The 19,548-nt window shown below is 36.7% G+C and overlaps 1 protein-coding gene and 1 long non-coding RNA gene across 4 annotated transcripts in view; one reads left to right on the plus strand and one right to left on the minus strand.

Moving 5' to 3' along the window:
- LOC137223216 (uncharacterized) overlaps nucleotides 1-19,087 on the plus strand; it is a 322,264-nt gene extending 303,177 nt beyond the window's left edge. For 2 of the 3 annotated variants that reach the window (XR_010942755.1, XR_010942753.1), the window contains 2 exons: nucleotides 5,953-6,023; nucleotides 18,002-19,087. This is a non-coding gene — a long non-coding RNA (uncharacterized lncRNA). Of the gene's footprint in view, nucleotides 1-5,952; nucleotides 6,024-8,223; nucleotides 8,640-18,001 lie in introns of those variants that run through there. The other variant, XR_010942754.1, reaches the window with a different exon arrangement.
- On the minus strand, nucleotides 2,879-3,584 carry NAA11 (N-alpha-acetyltransferase 11, NatA catalytic subunit). Its single transcript, XM_067734723.1, is given in 2 exon segments — nucleotides 2,879-3,413; nucleotides 3,415-3,584. Coding segments are annotated over 2 exon segments (690 nt in total). The 5' UTR covers nucleotides 3,570-3,584.
- Nucleotides 19,088-19,548: the final 461 nt, after the last annotated feature.

Consider the following 19,548-nt stretch of genomic DNA (forward strand, 5'->3'; position numbering starts at 1 on the left):
ATTGAATCAGGGGTTAACCTGGGATCCATTAATCAAATTGAGGAGAACCATGAACTTGGATTTGGAACAAAAATAACTCTGTATCTTCCCTAACCTCTAACTGAAACTTAGCATTTCCTTCAATTATGAATGTAGGCCCCAATGAATAGTAATAGTTACAATACTTGTGACTTTATCACCAATACAAATCACAGGTATTTTCATATTATATTACAGCTGTTGGAAGTATCTCAAAATACCATTTACACTCAATTTACACTCAGTTTGCTTTTAAGTAACAGTATTAGACCCACTGCTAGAGTTTTTTATTACATATGCTAATAAAAAGGCACATATATAACGTAAGTTTATTATAAAATAATTTGGTAACAGTGTTTCAATAAAATTGGTTTCCTTTGTGATCTCACAGATTTTCATGCCATTAAAACGATTTTCTGAGGAATCCTTAGGCTTCACCAGATTGCCAAGGAGGGCTAAGGAACAGATGCAGTCCTAAATGATTTCATGGAGGAGGGCCCTTCTTTTCCTCTCTCCTTCACATCCCCACCACACTGCTGACTCATATTGGACTGTGATGTGAGAAATTAGCTGCTATTGTATTAAGTTATTGAGGTTTGGAGGTTAGTTTTTAGGACAACTAGCCTAGACACACTAATACCCTTGCTACCAAAATGGCCCAAACATGGCAGAGAGCACCCGAGACCTGAAGAGGCCTCTGATTGGAAAGGACCCAGAAGGGACTCGTGAGGACCAAAGATTAGATGGAGCCAGTGAAGATGCCTCAGAGGGTACCAACATGGAAGGGCAGTTTTGCTGAGTACAAGGAACAACTCCTTCATCTTAGAAATAAAGTTCAATAACAGTAATATAACTGCCACACAATAATTTTCTTACTATTATTTTCTTTTCCCCTACTAGGGAGACAGTTATTTTTGTTTCTCGTATCAGATATTAAGTGCTTTTGAATTCATCAGATTATATATATAATATATAAAACTATATATATACAGTGTTAAAGCAATCTCCAATTATCTTCATTTTCTTAAAATCTTACTCAGGTAGAGTGTCACAACTGAAGAGAAGCCAATAACCACGAAGATAAGATGCTGTATAATGTAAACATCAGCCTGTCCTAATCACTGGCGTATACCAAGCGCCAAGCCTCGTGCCAGGCATATACACATTTTTATGAACGAGTAAATTAATCAAACAGCATTTATTTTAATTATATGCAGTGTGTGTTACTCATGACTGGACTTTGTTATGAGAAAGTCACTGCCTTTTTCATATGTAAGCGTAACGTGAGTAGGTTTGGAACTTAAAGCTTCTACACTGAGCCTAAGGGAAATTAAATAGTCTTTTAAAACTACTTTTCAGTGTCTGCTTAGTATTAGTATTAGGGTGTAGTCGGAAGAACCATAATTGTTTTTGTTCTTTGACTTTTCATGTTGATTTTCATACATTCAACAGTGAAGAACAACATAATGAACCCCCCAAGTACCCATTACCCAACTTCAACAATTATACATGTTGTCATTCTTATTTTATCTATTCCCCCTGCCCCGACCTTTTTTTGCTGGAGTTTTTTGTTGTTTTTTTTTTGCGGTACGCGGGCCTCTCACTGTTGTGGCCTCTCCCATTGCGGAGCACAGGCTCCGGACGCGCAGGCTCGGCGGCCATGGCTCACGGGCCCAGCCGCTCTGCGGCATGTGGGATCTTCCCGGACCGGGGCACGAACCCGTGTCCCCTGCATCGGCAGGCGGACTCTCAACCACTGCGCCACCAGGGAAGCCCTGGAGTATTTTTTTTTTTTTTTTGGCTGGATTATTTTAAATTCTAGGCTTCATGTTCTTTCAACTCTAATTATGTCAATATATATCTCTAACAGATAAAAACTTTTTTCAACATAATACTACAATACCATTTAGCTTACATAACAAAATTATTAACAATTCCTTAATAGCATATACAGTCCATGTTCAAATTTTGCCTGGTCATCTCAAAATGTCTTATATTTGGTTTGTTTAAGTCAAACAGTTTCCACAATGGTTATGTTTGGTCAACATATCTCTAAAGTTTAATAGGTAAATTCCTCCTCCCTCTTTAAAAAATGACATTTATTTGTTGAAGATACCAGGTCATTTGTTCTGTAGAAATTCTCTCATTCTGGATATGGCTGACTGTAGCTTAACATGTCCCTCTATTATTATTATCATTATTATTATTTTAATAAAAATGGTAGTTAGATCTAGGGCCTTGTTTGAATTCAAGATAAATTTTATACATACACACAAAATTTTCTTTTGGCAAGAATATTTCATAGGTGTCACTGTGCACTTCCTACTGCATTTGGAGGCACATAATATCTGTCTCCTTTATAGTGATGTTACACTTGACCAGTGACTTCAAGAGTTGCCAGTCTGATCCATCGTTGCAAACTGCTCCAGCTTTCACCTAATGATATTAGTCATTGACGACAATTGGCTAGATCTATTATTTCAAGAGTTGCAAAATGGCAATTTTATAATTCTGTCGTTCTTTCTGTCTTTATTAGCTGTCATTCTATAAAGAAGAAATTTCTTTCATTGACTAAGTGGATACCCTGAAATACAATTCATACTGAAAAGGCAGGATAAATGCTTGTTTCTTTTACTGAATTTAATCTACTTTCAGCATGGAGTCCTATTAACTTCCAATAGTGAGCAATGAGTTTCCCCCAGCCCACTCTACACCCCTCCCCAAGGTCAACATGTGGCTTTCACAGTGAAACCCATCAGGGCTAGAATGGGATGGGACTGGGCTGACCCTGGTATGGTCCAGGAATTTAGGGGAGATAGGCAGTGGTCAGGGAAGAGAGAATACGTACCTTAAGCAGGCTTTAGGAGGTGGAGTGTGAGTCTTCTGAGCTGTCCTGGGCACGGGGGCTTTCCGTGGATTCGCTGGATTCCTTGCTGTCACTGCCACTATCATCAGCAGACGGGTTCTTCTATTGACAGGCCTCTTCGGAACCAGGAAGTGTGCTGCCCTGGACCTCCTGGTTCTCCCTGGAGCCCAGCACAACATACCTGCCCTTCTCCTTCAGCTCCAGCTACCTCCTCAGCTCATCTGCCATCTGTGGCAGACCCGGCTTCATAGCATAAGCATCTTCTCCATCTGCAGAGTATTTGGTTTCCACCTCACTAACGTGAAGGTTGAGAGCATTAGAATGGAGGTGCAAGGCTGCCCAGTTACTCTTCCTGACATGCAGGGACACATACTTGTCATTAAAGTTCTCCATCATGGCCCGGGAGGCCTGGTCCATCAGCTTCTGGGCCAGGCCGAGGCGCCGGTGTGAACGCTTCACAGCCAGGGAGGTGATATGTCCATGGGGGACATCATCTGGGTCCTCCTCCATTTTGGCCAGACGTAGCCCACAATCTTCCGTCCTCATCCTCAGCGATGTAAGAGAGATGGGGTCAGGAAAGGCCATGGTAGAAATAGTATTTCATCTGGTAGTTCTCCGGAGGGCAAAGGAGGTTGCAGGGCTGCAGGTTCACCAGGTCGTCTGGCCAAGCACTGCGGATGTTCATAATGGTGGCAGGTAGCGAGCCGGCTCTGAGTGCGGAGACTGGGAGAGAGGGTACCGCCAAGCACAAGGGACACTGTTTGCCTCGGGGGCTTGAGTCCAGGGGAGACGAAGCTGCGAGGCCGGAGGGCACGGAAGCTGGATGGCGGGAAGGCAAGATAACCAGCAGACAGAAGGGGCGGTGCTAAGATATGGCTTACGGAAGTGTCCACCTAGTCCCAGCCAATGAGGTTTTCACTTGATTGTGCATGTGCGCGCGCATGGCTGAAGGGGTGGGACAGTGGAGTTCATTATGCTCTCAATGGTTTTAATACAATGTTTGATCCATTGTTGTCATTATTCTTTTATTTGTTTCAATTGTAACTTTTTAATTTGGATACATCTGTATAAATGTTCACGAACTGTATAAACCCATGTCACCAGAGTTTAGAGCAAGAACTAGAACACTGCGAGGACCCCAGAAACCCCCCTTGATGCCCCCTTGCAGTCCTCCTTGCCCCATGTCCCAAGAGTAACTGTGACCTAGATTTCTAACAGTCTTTATATACATGGAATCATAATGCATACACTGTTTTTGTGTCTTTTTTTTTTCCACTCGATACTTGTTTCAGCTACCTTGTTGTGTATAGTTGGGAATTCTTTATACTCTTTCCTGTTTGATATTCCATTGCCTAAACATATCACAACTTATTCACCCATTCGACTGTTGTTGGCCATTTGTATTATTTTAAATTTAGGAATAGTAGGAATAGTGTAGCAAAACGTTCTGGAGCATGTTTTTGTTGACCCATGCATATTTATCTAGGATTAGAATTACTGGGTCAAAGCATAACGTCATATTCAACTTTTATGTAAATACTGCCAAGCTATTTTCCAAAATGGTTGTTGCACATTTTCGTCAACATTTGGTATTTCTCATCTTTTTCATTTTAGCCAAGGTGGGGAGGTGGGGGAGAATGGTAGTATTATATTGTGGTTTTATTTTGCATGTCTCTAATGAAGTTGAGCACCTTTTTTACATGCTTATTAGCCATTCTAAATTCTTTTTTTATGAAGTGGTTGTTCAAGTCTTTTGTTCATTTTTCTGTTGGGTTGTGTGTATTTTTCTCATTGATATTTAAGAGTTTTTAAAATATATATATTCTGAATATGACTCCTCTGTCAGATATATTTATAGTGAATAGCATCTTCCCTTACTGGTTGATTTTTTATTCTCTTAATGGTTATTTCTGACACCAAGTGGGAATTTTAACATAGTCCAATTGTCTGCCTTTTTACATTTCATGGTTAATGCTTTTTTGTGTCCTGTTCAAGAAATCTTTGCTAACTCCAGGGTCACAGAGACATTTTTCTATGTTTTCTCCGGAAACCTTTAATGTTTTACATTTTATGTTTACATATGCAATCTGTTGGAATTTATTTTTGTGTATGTTGTGAGGTAGAGGTTCAGCTGTTTTTCTTCCATGGATATTCTAACCATCTAGCACCATTTATTGAAAAAAAACACTTTTCCTCCACTGTATTGCATTCTTGCCTTTGTCATAAATCCTAAATTGCATTTCTAGATACACTGTAAAAATTTTATACCACCTTGATATAGCAAGATATGTGGTATTTCTTTAATAGTGCAAAGAAGTCATATTTTATTAGTACCACTTGCATGTAACCTGACTGTAAGCCTTAGAATTATCTGTGTATCTTATACAGTCTTCCTTTCCCATTTCCTGTCATATCATTACCTGGAAACTCACACACCAAAATTAACTGTTGTAATTAGATAGTCTCTTTTCTTGTATCATTAGCTAGGTCATGGTTATACTCTAACTCATGTAGAAAAATGTGTGCAGCATTCTTTCCAATAAGGGTACACACTTATTTACTAGGTGAAGTAGTCTACAGCCATGTGATTTGTGTAACATAGCTTGAAAAGCCACTATTTTTTGTTGTAATTTAACACTTAGTTGTGTTTTCATTAATAAGTTTTTAAGATAAGACTTTATATCCTTGATGTTTTGATTGACTCTATACATTGAAAAAGTTATTTCCCAGTATTATTTCCATTCAGAAATTTCTGTTTTATGTTAAACGTCACTCCATGGGCAAGGATATATGTTTTGAGATGACATGGCTCTAAAAGCTTAATCCAGAAAGTCATTTGGTTCTTCTATTATAGGTTCTTCTTTAAAAAGCATGGACTATCAGCATTTGATTTCATTGTGGTCTTCTATAGAACAGTGTATCTTTACTGGACTTCCTAAAGTGTAGGCTTGACAAATGAGGCAGGTGTGACAAAATAGACCAACTTAGAAAAACTCAAAGCTCACATATCAATTATGTATCTGTCATTTATGTTGTCATCACTTTTGTTTACCTTTTTCATTCCATAGGCCATGAAAGAAAGATGAAGAAGATCCTTGGGCCTGTACAAATTTGGGAAAAAGAGTCACCCTATTAGTCAGTAAGTTTTGTTTGTTTGATTCTGTTTAATCCTGAATCTGAGGACTAATCTTAGAGTAAGGCAAAACAGAAAGAGTTTTCAGAGGCACCTAGTTGGACCCAGAAAGAGAAAATGGCAGTTACTTTGGCTGTAGTGGGAGCCAAAGCATTTCCATGTCTTAAGTCTTTTAGAGAGCAAAACACTTCATGACAGCTATATGATAATGTATAAGAGATCATCAATGAATGAACAAATAAACATTTTTTATACCTACTGAGGTGATGAACTCTCATTGTTTCCTGCATTGTCCATAGTCATAAATAAGACCAAAAATTATACATTCAGTCATGTGGGTAAACAAGAATAGACAGCAAAGAAGAATTTTCTACGTTCTCATGTTGCTGCATATTCCAAACCCACCTTTCTTCTGTCCACCAACAGAGCAAATCTACATAAAATATGAGGTCAATAATTTTGAAAAAAAAAAAGTTTTTGAAGTTAATACTGGATTTGAACAGTGGGCAGAGTCTGTAAGACAGTTATGAAACTTCCCTCGCATTGAAATGGGAGCAAACAGGATGGGTTTAATATGAGCCCAGCCTTCTCTGTTTGCAGAGAAGAATAAAATTGCATATTTTGTTAGGCTAATATTAGAATGTGATTGTGTCTTTAGGAGTGCTGTGACTGTGTGGGGAATAGCTATAGTCAGAGAGGTCAGGGCAGAACTGACTCATACTAAGGAGTGGGCCATTCTCTGTTTTCATGAATCTGTGTTCACACCTAAAATAGTTTCTTTTTCCTCACAATGTAAAAATATATAGGCTTATCATTACCAAGAAGATGTAGAGCTAGGGTTCTCTACAAGGTTTGTTTAAAGAAGAAAAGAAGACTATTTGGCTTCTTGTGACAAAGGTCATGATTCTGGGATGTTCGTTTAAATTGGTTGCAATAGAAGCTTTGAATTAGGAACATATCCAATATGCTATGTAAGTTGTAGCTAGCTAAGCCCAAGAGGGTGGACATTTGTGAAATTTAAGTGGACCTTGGGACCCTGAGACTGGTTTTTATCCTAGAAGATGACCTCACTTTTATTGGTATAGGTATGTAATGTCCCAAGTAATGAATCTGAGACAGGCATCACCATATATATATTTTTAGAAGCTTTGTAACATATGGTCTACACAAGTTGTAAGATTTAGGTATCTCATCTTTCAGTGAAGGAGTGGCTAACAGAAGGTCATCAACATCTTGGATAAGGGCAGAGTTTCCAATATATAAAATGTTATCTAAATCCCTTTCCAAATGTGGGAGTTCAAAGAAAATCTTTCAATATAGTCTCAAGGAATTTGGGTCAATGTGAATTGCAGGTCTATATGGCTCTTGGGTTGTACTGGAAAAGAAAACAAATTAGAACAAAGATCCACTACTATAAAATATTCAGTAGTATATATCAAGCAGGATTAGGATAGCAAGGGGACAGTATTGGGAATGACAGAAAAAGAAGGTAACACCATAGCATGCAATGCTGGAAGATCTTTAAAATTAAGAATATCTCTGCTAGGTTTCCTGCAATGTCTAGTGGATAGAAATGTGAGGGATTCTTTTTAAACATGTTCTTGAAGTAAGCGGATGATTCAGCATTGTAATTGATTCAGAATGTGATATGTAAGCAATGCTTGTAATGATCATTGTGTGTATGGGAGAAGAGCCTGGGAAGGCTTCAGAGAAACAAAGCATTTGCTTTGATTCTTCCTTATCTTTTCAGATTTGGTTCAAATATCCTCTTTTTATGTAGTCTTTTTTGGCTCCTATCCCCTTGGAAAAATGAATTACTTTCTTATTCGTGTGCTCCTCTCAATCATATCTATGTTTTATGTGTTTCATTTACTTTATTCTTAATTCCTATCTTCTTTGGTTCTTGAGGATATGACCCTGTCTTATGAAAATAGTTTTTTCCCCTAAGGACTAGCAAATTGTATGCCTCATAGTAGGACTTGAATGGATGCTTATATAATGGATATGTAATTAGAGGTGTAAATATATTAAGACAGGCTAAGCAAATCCTTTCTTTATGAAGTCCAAATAAATTGTATGATTATAGTACATATTTTTATGTAATGATATCCATTATTGTTGCTAAAGTATGTAATGAGAAAATATGATGGTACTTATGCTGCCATCACTTTCTTTTTTTTTTTTTTTTTTTTTTTGCGGTACGCAGGCCTCTCACTGCTGTGGCCTCTCCCGTTGCGGAGCACAGGCTCCGGACGCGCAGGCTCAGCAGCCATGGCTCACAGGCCCAGCCACTCCGCGGCGTGTGGGATCCTCCCGGACCGTGGCACAAACCCGCGTCCCCTGCGTCGGCAGGCGGACTCCCAACCACTGCGCCACCAGGGAAGCCCCTATGCTGCATCACTTTCTATACTTAACATTATTTTCCCTAACCAACGACATTATGTACCAAGTGCTATAATGTCTAGGCTACTCAGAGATGTGCAGATCATTTTCATTAAATACAAGAAAAGTAAATTGAACATAATTTAGCAATCAGTTTACAGCTCTAGATTTCTCCTTTATGCCTGGGAAGTGAGTTGGTCATTGTCTATTGTACTAATATTCATTTTCAACTCCTCACCCATAAACTATGTGTCTCAGACTTACTTTCCAACTAGCTTCCAGGTAGATTTGCTCCATAGGAGGCCCAGGAGGGGGTAGGGGAAGGGAGATGGGAGACAGGAAGAATGGGAGAAGCCAGGGTATTTCTCCCCTACTAGCTTATCCTTGGGTGGCATCTTCCTGCAGTGGCTGGTTTCCACTGTGCTTTTAGCTCCCCACTAGACAGCCTCTGCTTTCCCACCCGGTAATCATGGCTTCTAGTCTCTGGTAATAAGACTTTCTCCTTTGTCCCTCTAGCCCTAGAAGTGGTAGTGGTTTCTTGCCATTGCTAATCTTTTGGTTGCTTCACCATCCCCTGTTGGCTTCTCAGCTCTTCCATCAGTCATTACCCATGTATTAAATTTCCTCAGTTTAAATTACCTGGAGGGGTTGGCTAGCTGGTCCCTGACTGATAGAAATTATAGTAATTGACTATGTTTTTATTGTAAATTAAAATTTTATGTTATTTTTCTCAGTCTGACATACAGAACCTAAATACTGCAGCCACTAGAATGATAATAAGACAAAATATTCAGAGACAGTCATGGATTCACTGTTCTCAGGTATGAGAAGGGAAGACCTCTTTAGACTAATTGAATTCCTGCTGGCAGAGGTACCAGAAACCTGTTCCATCAGTTCCATATTATTACCATGTAAGTGTCCCAGTTGTTTCTAAGTACCAATAGGAAGTCAAGCACTGTAAGGGTTTTGGAGATTGTCAGAAGTCACTTGTAGTTAGTATTGTGTCAGAAGCAACTTGTATGCAAGCTCCTAAACATCATTGCGTGGAAATAGAAGTAGGAGTGAAGATGGCAATAGAGAAGGACGCTAGCTGATTCATCCGAAGAGAAGAGCTCTTTAAGAAATCATGCTGGGCGTAGTGAAAAGAAGTTTGACTTCCATTCTTGCTTCAAATATTTATTTAGCTGTGATCTTGGGCAGACCACTTATCTTTTGGGGGATTTTTCTTTTCTCCTCTAGAGGATAGAAATCTAAATATTAACCCTGCTACTTTGTTTTGAGAATGAAATGGGATAATGTATATAAGAGCTTCATGCAAAGGACTATTATTATTATCAAATATAAATTTTTTTAATGGAAGAAGTTATCTTGAAGTCCTGAAAGTGCTGACTGATAAATATACTTGATGAGAACAAAAATTGGGGGCAAGGTGAAGGAAATACAGCAGACACAGAATGGCAGACATTATGAATAGGTTTCAAAATAATTAGATTAAGAAAAGTAGTACTGGAATGACAAAAAAGCAAGGGAACAATAGTCTCTAGGTTTTGAAAGACCACAAGAGGAAAAACTAATTTATCTCACATTTTCCCATTTAAATCTTGTCATTTATTCCATTGTTAGTTACAGAATCAGCCTTTTTAAAAACCTCACTGACATATTTTATTCCATGATCTCTTTGGAGCATTGGATGCAACCAAATGCTCTCATCGTATTATGAAGTAAGAAGTAGAGTGATTAAGTGAGAGAAATAAAGCTACTTGAGAAATTAGTCATGGAATTTTAGAGAGAACTGAGGATGCCAAATTCCTACATAAATTGCTTTTGGTTTCCTGGTATGCAACTAGTTGCCAACATTTATAAATGCTGTTGCTTTATAATCTCCATGCTGCATGGTCCTGTCACTTTGAAAGTAGCTGATTTATTTATTATTTTGTGTGTGTGCGCGCGCAGAATTCAGCCGCTTAAAGAGTGACTTCTTTCTCAAACTCAAGAAAATAAAACTTCAATAATTGTCTATGGGGAAAAATCACTTTTGCTTTTCTAGTGTTTCTTTCAAAAAGAAATTTCATTTAACAACCATGCCAAATGTAGTTTTATCGTTGGGTTGAACCACATGATATCTTGAATCTTTTCTAGTTCTAAAGTTCTGTGACTGTTAGTCTAGCACAGATGAATTTGGCTGTTGTTGGAGTGGGCTGGTGGGAATCAAAGAGGAGAGGGATGATGTGGTGACATGATACTGTGATATTAAATTGAAATTCACTAAATGAAAATCATTTCTTCTAACCTAACAGCAATAATTATTAAAATGTTTGCACCAAAAGGGGAAAACTGGTGGATTCTCTTTTCCTCAGTGTTAGTGAAAAGTCTTAGTAGCAAACAATTTGCTATCTTTCTCAAGCCACAACAGTAACGTATAAACAGTACCACCCTGTTTACAACCATTTCTGTAGCTCTAGGTTACAATTAATTCGCAAAGTAGAATGTGTTAGAAGTGTCCAATAATTTAGGGATACACAGTGATTCTAACTGATTATGAGAATTAACACTTTGTGAAACCTGATTTAACATCAATTTGTTATAAGTGATGAGTGTGCAAGAGACATGGGTACATCTGTACAAAGTCTTACTGCAAAGTGTAGTTCCCGTCATAGCTCTAGGTCAAATAATTGGCTTTAGCTACTGTGGTCATCAAATTCAGGACTAGCTTTGGAGAAGCATAATTAGATTTGGAAAAACTAGTGTAAAAACAGAGAACTGACTTACTTTCTAATATTTCATCCGGAAAAGTCATGAGTTCAGGTTTGATGGAGTTTCTCAGGACTCTTAGTACAGTAATTTCGCGGATTCACCATTCAAGATGTGTAATCAGAACAGCTTCATGTTATGAACATAGGTTGTGTGTTTCAACTGGATAAATAATTCATCCACAGTCAAGCTGTAAGTTAAACACTGGTTTATGATTCACTTTTAATTAATTCAAGAAATGTGAAGCATATTTAAAATTTTTCTCTCCCTCAATTTTCTGCCTCTGTGTCTTTCTCTCTCACTGTTATTAGCACTTGGGTTTTCTCTCGGCTTCACTTCCCCAACACAGCACAGATTGAACATGCAAAGCACACAACACAGAAGAAAGACGACACCTGGGTCACTAGTCTCCTGGCTCACTTTGCTAATCTGCCTCAACTGCCATCACTAATTAGGTTGAAGAGATGACTACAACCATGGCTGTTACTGCTGTTGCTGTATTTAAATGCAGTTGGAGAGCCATACATAATTTTTTTTCCACTTGATGAACTTATTATTCAATTTCTAATCTAGGAAGACAAGAGATTAACTTTCTAGAATTTGGGGACCTTTTTACAGGATTATGTACTCATAATGGTGAAATACATCTTCCTTTATAAAAGTGTGTTTATAACATATCTGCAGAGTTTGGTAGATAGTAAAATAAACACTCATGTACTCACAGCTGAACCTAAGAAATAGGCTAACGCCAATACCTTTGAAACCACTTTTATAACCCTCTCAAATATCTTTCTCCCCCAGAGGTAATCTTAACCTTGACTTGTACAATATTAACCATTCCTCATCAATATCTGTCCTTAAATGACCTATTATTTGACTTTTCCTATTTTAATAATTATATAAGTAAAGTCATAGTGTGTATACTTGCGATTTGCAATTTTTTTGCTCAACAAGCTTTTGAGACTCATCCATGTTGGTATATTTTATTTAATTTTATCATAGTCTAGTGTAACATTGCATGACTACAAAGAATTAATTTATTAATTCATTTGCCACCCATGGAGATTTGGGTTATTTCAAGGTTTTTTGTTGTTTTTTGCTATTACAAATGGTGTTATTTTTCTATTGCTGCATGGCAAATGACCACAAACTCAAAGACTTAAAACAGCACAAATTTGTTATAGTTTTGTGGGTCTGGAGTCTCGGTATAGCCTGGCTCAGCTCGTTTTCTTAGGATCTCTTAAAGCAAAAATAAAGATGTTGGTCAGGGCTGCAGTCGCCTCAGAGGCCCAGTGCAGTCGCCTCAGAGGCCCACTGCAAAAATAAAGATGTTGGTCAGGGCTGCAGTCGCCTCAGAGGTCCTCTCCCAAGTTTAGTTCAGTTGTTGGTAGAATTTAGTCTTTTGTAGTTGTTAGACCGAGGTCTCCAATTACTTGCTGTCTGTCAACTGCAGACCTTTCTCAGCTTCAGGGTCCACCCACCTTTCCCTGGCATGTGAACTGCTGCACAACATGGCATTTTGCTTATTCAGGGCCAGCAAAAGTAATATCTTTAGTTTTGAGTCTTTTCTACCTCTTTTCAAGGCTCCCTGATTAGGTCAGGCCCACTGAGAGTGACATTCATTTGGATTAACTCAAAGTCAACTAATCAGAGACCTTAATTACTTCTGTGAAATCCACTCTGTCATATAATGTAACAATCATGGAGGTTATATCTCATCATATTCACAAGTTCTGCTCACACTTAAGGTGAGGGCATTATACAGGATACCAGAGAGTGGAAATCTTGGGGGCCATTTTAGAATTCTGCCTACCACATAAACAATTCCATAAATGAATAATCTTGAATATGTCTCTTGTTTATTTTCTTGTAATTGTAGAAGTTCTTTATATGTTTTCTAACTCTTCTGAGTTTGGCTGAATTGTTTCAAAATGGTTTTAATCTATGCAGCCACCATTAAGAGAGTTTCTCTTCTATGCATGTTCAGTAACAATTAGAATTTATATTTCAATTAATTTTTATAATTTTCTTTATTAAAGTCTTGTCCATCATTTATTAGACTTATTCCTAGATCACTCATATTATAATTTTTAAATTACATTTACTAAATCTTTCTTGTTAAAAACTTTTATGTATTAATCATATTCAGTGAACTCACTAGATTATCTTATTGTTTTAGTAATTTGTAGGTTTTAAAAAATTTTCTATGTGGACAAATGTGTCATTTAACTAATAATGACAACTTTTCCCCCTTTTTAATCCTTCTGTTTTGTACTGCCTTTTTATGTCTTATTGATCTGGGTAGGTCCTCCATATGATGTTGAATAGAAGAAATAATAAGCATTATCTTTTCTTTATGATTTTAGAAGTAAAGCTTTTAATGCTTAGCCATTGAATATGATGCTTACTATATGTTTTGGGTGGATGTCCTTGTCCTTGTCTTCACAAATTGATGTAAAATTTCAACGGTATTCTAACAAAACCTCAATAGGGACTTTGAGGAATTTGACAAGATGATTGTTAAATGTATATGAACGATGAAAAGATTCAGAATAACCAAGATGCCACTGAAGAAAAAGAAAAAATATGTGGGGACGTGACCTACTAGATACCAAAACTACTTATCAGAGATAAAGAGGGTCATTTCATGATGATAAAAGATCAGTTCATCAACAGGATAGAACAATTTCCAAAGGTTTATGCAACTAATAACAGAGCTTCAAAATACATGAAGCAAAAACTGATAGAACAGAAATAGTTCTCAATTATAGCTGAAGATTTCACTGTCTTGCTCTAGTAACTGATAAAACATATAGACAGAAACTCACTAAATATATAGAACACTTGAACAGCACTATCAACCAACTCTATCTAATTGAACTAATGGCATAATTTATCCCCAAATAGCAGAATCTATAGTGCACATGGTACAGTTACCAAAATAAACCATATTCTGGTTCATAAAACAACTCAATACATTTAAGAATATTTAAATTATACAATTCCATTTCTGACCACAATGGAATTAAGTCAGAAATAAATAACAAAAGATACTGGAAAATAACCAAATATTTGGAAACTATACAGCATATTTCTAAATATCTTATGGGTCAAAGAAGAAATTGCAAGGGCAATTGGGCAGTATTTTGAATTGAATGTATTTAATACTTAAAAAAGAGAGATGTCAATGGTATTTCTAATGTCATCATTGTTAGATTGGGTGGTGGGTTCACAACTGTTTGCTTGTTATTGTTCTTTAAGGCTTTAATATATGTTACATATATACTTCAGTTTATTAAAAATATACAATTAAAAGATAAATGTAAAATTGTCTGAAGTAAACATGTGGAAGATGCTCTGAAGAAAGACCATATAGGCATAATCCAAAGTGGATTGGGGCTAAATATACCCATATGATAAATTTCAAACTTTAAATAATAAAGGACATTAAATCTCAGGCTACATTACATAAAGTCACTTGGTTAATTGTTGCTATTTTTACTTCTAAAAACATGTGACCTTGAATAACACTTAAGAACATACCACATCCCATGCTTGTTGCAAGTTCAGGTTCTCTGCAGTCTTTGTCAAAGAATAGAAAAGGAACATATGTGCTCTGTGCAGTTGCTTGTATCATTAGGAAAAAAAAAAAAAATCCACAGCATCTGCAATTCCTTGTTTAATTAGATCCTGAAGCAATTACTGCAGCTGAGCCACTTATTGCTTCTGTAAACCAGAGGCAATAGAGGGAAGATGATTTTCCTAACGTCACTTTTGAAAGGGGAACATCATGGTAACAGCATAGGTGGGAGAACCCAGAGTGAAGAACTTAGACTGACCTCTGATGTAATGGAAACAACTAAAAAGAGGCAGCATGTTCAACATCTGGTAGCAAGGCATATGAAGTGGGGACAAAAACTGCGATGTAAAAGCAGGAAAAACTCAGATTTTACTAGAGTCAGCAACCAAAGGATAACTATCAGTAAAATGTCAGCTCCTAATTCAGTTTTTATCGTAATATAATGAGTAAATACTTTCCTTCTTAAATCATATTTTAATTTAATATGAGATATTTTTTGGAATTGTGTGTATAAAGAATTTTCCTGAGATATGCTCCTCAACACAAGCGCAGATTGAACCATTGTTAATTTATTAGATTTTTCTTTGAAGTTAATGGTTACATGATTTTTTATTGGTAATTTTTAATTATTTTTGGATAAAAAATATAGTCTTCATATAGCTGTAATTCCCCCAGACAAATATTTACCATAACAAAATATTTGCTGCCCCAAATCATTATATGTGTTTTCCTAGTCCTTGAAGATTAAAGTGTAAATAATCCTTCCTTCCCAATATTGATAAACTTGTTTTTAGATTCAAAACTTGCTTTTAAAAAACGATTGTGTCATAAAGGTTGCATAGAATATTTTTACTATTGGCTATAAGATATATCTTTAAAAACTTTTAATATTCACGGTACCTCAGAAAAATGACATTTTCATAACACTAAATGGGACCAGAAAAGCGTGTCAGATTTATAAAACTGTTTATTCCTACAAAACTATAAGAGTGGAAGACTTTTAAAGAGGGCTGGCATGAGGCACTTCATTATTTTGAATGCCCGATTAATGTTCATAGTTTTCCGTTGCTCCCTTTTATGTGGAGGTTGGTCTGAAATGCAGTATATTATGCAATGGTTTTGTCATGTATCAGGGATGATATTAACAGTCTAATGCTAAACAGGTTCTGAGGAAATGAAGAGGGAAAAAAATGACTTACTATATTTACCCTGAAACAAGATTCAATCTGCCACAGTGTTTAATGCTATATTTTTCATTATCTCACAAGCATATGTTGAAACCGCTACAGATGATGAAGTTAGCTGCTGGGCAGAGTTATCATCAATGCTTTTCATCTTTATTTTAATAAGAGGAACGAGCAAATTGTTTGTGACCTTTGTCAAGGGCTTCCTGGAAGACAGGAAACCTAACCACAAAATCACTAGCCTGGAGCCCTACTGAATATTCAAAACCACCATTCCTAGAATAAAATGTCTTACAACAAAGCTATTGTTTCTGATAGACTCTTGTCTTGAACAAAAGGTCCAGCTAAAGGTAAAATATATTTTCTTTTTTTTCTTTAAAAATATTACATGTGTAATATTTGTTAGTGGTTGTATTCGGTCTGTAAGGAAAACACATTTCCCTAAGGTCAATGGATCCTTAAAATTAACAATGCCTGCTACCACTCAAGACACTGGAATCTTAGCTAACCCTGACACATTTTAAAAATCGAGCCTCCTGGGTTAGATGGAATCACCCTATCTAAATAGCAATACATAGTAGCATCTATTGAGTGCTTACCACTGTCGCTGTGCTAAGCTCTTTACTTGGTTATCTCATATAATCCTTACTCTGGAGATAAATCCTGTGATTATCTCTGTTTTATAGATTGGTAAACTGGACAGAGAAAGACCAAGTAATTTGCCTAAGGTTACCCAGTCAGTGTTGGAGCTCAGATAATGAAGCTCAGACCCAGCTCATCTGATTCTGGGTGCCTCATTACTGCACTATACTGAAGGAATCTGGATTTCCCAAATTGCTGTCTTTTGGGATGATCTTAGTTATTATATAAATGATATATATGGTATTTCTGTCAATTAAAGGATAAAAGTCTTTGGCTTCTGTGGCGCACACTCAGTTATCCCACTAAATTTGTAAGAACAATGGATAGCCTATGTTTCCCTGTAGGAGGATTGCATTTCCATCCTAGAATTATCATAACCCACCTCTATCTTGAAAATATTTTAGACATGTATTTGGTACTACCTGGAGAACAATATATTAGATGACAGTCACTTTACTGCTATGGAGTAAATGTCTCCCCACAAAACCCTAACCCCCAGTATGATGGTATTTGGAGGTGAGGCCTTTGGGAAGTAACTAGGTTTGATGAGAGAGTGAGGGTAGAATCCTCATGATGGAATTAGTGTCCTTATAAGAAGAGAGCAGAGAAACCTCTCTCCCTCTCTCTCTCTCTCTCTCTCTCTCTCTCTCTCTCTCTCTCTCTCTCTCTCTCTCCCCCATGTGAGGACACAGTGAGAAGGCAGCTCTCCACAAACCAAAAAGATGACCCTCCCAGATACTGAATCTGCTGGCACATTGATTTTAGACTTCTCAGCCTCCAGAACTGTGAGAAATGTTTGTTGTTTGAGCCACCCATCCTATGTTATTCTGTTATAGCAGCCTGAACGGAATAAAACAGATGTCATTCACTTTATTATCATTACACAAGCAAGAAAGTCTAAGCTAATATAAGCAGGTGTATGCAAGTTATCACGAAGAACTCTGAACTAGGAGTCCAAGGACATGGCTTGGTTTCTTCTTTCATTGAATAGTCACGTATTGCTCACTCAATCTCCTTATGAATTGATTTCTTAAAAACAAAAAAGAACATCACTTTTCATTTAAAAATAAAACATAGTAATTTCTTTTTTTAAATATTCACAAAAAATATCCTTTTTAAATGCACTATAAATATACTTTTTAAATGCACTTCCATATCACTATTTCATAGAAACTCCACTCTCTCATTATTAAATAGATATTTCAAGAGTTATATTATGAACCAGTACATTGAATTTGCCCAAACTAAATGACTAAAGCCCCTGACACTGAATTTCAATCATATAATTTTATGTATGTGCATCTGTTAGTTGAAAAATTGGATATACACTGTCAAAATTTTTTAAACTGAAAGCTGTTTTGTAACATATTTTAAATGGAAAAATGGAATAGTGTTATTCTCTTAGCTTGTTTCATTCTTGTTTGTTTTTTTGTGTTTTTTTTTAGATTCAGCAAAGAATTCTTGTCACCACATTAAAGAAATATGGACAGTCTTCAGCAATGATATTGATAGTGAACAAAAATGAAAATAAAACCATGGTTAATCATAAAAGACATAGTGAGAAGAGCAAAATTAGGGTTTGGAAGTGAGGAAAACCTATAAGCAGTCACTTTTATAAGAGTTATATAATTGGAACAATGTTGTTTAGTCCAACCTGACAATCCTTTAAGCGATGACACACCAGTGGCACCTACTGATTCAGGTCCTCTTCACAGGGTTAGTCCTGAATGGCTTGACTTAATTTGATCATGACATATCTTTTCAGCTGTCTTAAATCTCTCAGGTCAATTTTTACTGATCATTATTCAGTTCTGATCTGGCCTAGCCTCTTAGGGGCTAAACATGTATCTTTCTATCAGTGACCTCACTACCAGAAGCACATTCACGGAAGAACATGACAAATAGCTGTCCTGGTATGAACTGGCTCCCAGATGGAGTGCTCACGTGCTTTGCCTTGGGCTAATGGTCAGGACTCAAACAGATATGATGGGAAGTCTCATTGCTGTTTTATCAATTTATGCTGATTGATTTAATACTATAGTGGCTGCTACAAGAAGTTTGCAGAGGAAAATTCATCTTGAAGATAATAATAGCGATATTAGACTTCCATAAAGAAATTTTGAGAGAAGGAATGTTACCTGAAAGTGGTCTCCTACTCGTATGTCTTTTTTTTTTTAACTGAAGTAGAGTTAACTTACAACATTATATTAGTTTTAGTTGTACAAGAGTGATTTAATGTTTTTACAGATTACACATCATACGAAGTGACTACAATGCTATTGACTATATTGCCTGTGCTGTACATGACTTCCCTGTGACTTATTTATTTTCTAACTGCTAGTTTGTGCCTCTTAACCCCCTTCACCTATTTCTCCCATCCCCCGCTGCCCTTCCCTCTGGCAACCACTACTATGTTCTCTGTGAGTCAGTTTCTGTATTGTTATGTTTGTTCATTTGTTTTGCTTTTTAGATTCCACATGTAAGTGAAAACATACAGTATTTGTCTAACTTATTTCACTAAGCATAATACCCTCCAGGTACATTCATCTTGCTGCAAATTGCAAGATTTCATTCTTTTTTATGGCTAATATTCTATTGTGTGTGTATATATATATATATATATATATATATACACACACACACACCCCCCACAACTTTTTTATCCATTCATCCACCTTCGTGTGTTATCATAGACGCTATCTTTTGCTGTTAGGATTGTAGTCTGTTTACACTAAGGTAGAAACCATTATTAAAGGAGTAAAAGTGATGTAAAATAAAAGGAGTGGAATTTGGAGTCAGGAAAGCTAATTCCAGACTACCCATTGGGAGGGTCCAGATAAACCTCTCTCTGAGACATTTGTGGTTAGAGTTCTGCAAAACAGGGCTCTTAATTCCTACTTCATAAGATACTTTTTAATATTAGAAAAAATATATTAAAGACAGCATATATCCTAATAGGCATTAAGTGATCAATTAGTGCTTGAGTATGCTT

This window comes from Pseudorca crassidens, chromosome 4 (genome assembly GCF_039906515.1).
Source record: "Pseudorca crassidens isolate mPseCra1 chromosome 4, mPseCra1.hap1, whole genome shotgun sequence".
Lineage (NCBI taxonomy): Eukaryota > Metazoa > Chordata > Mammalia > Artiodactyla > Delphinidae > Pseudorca > Pseudorca crassidens.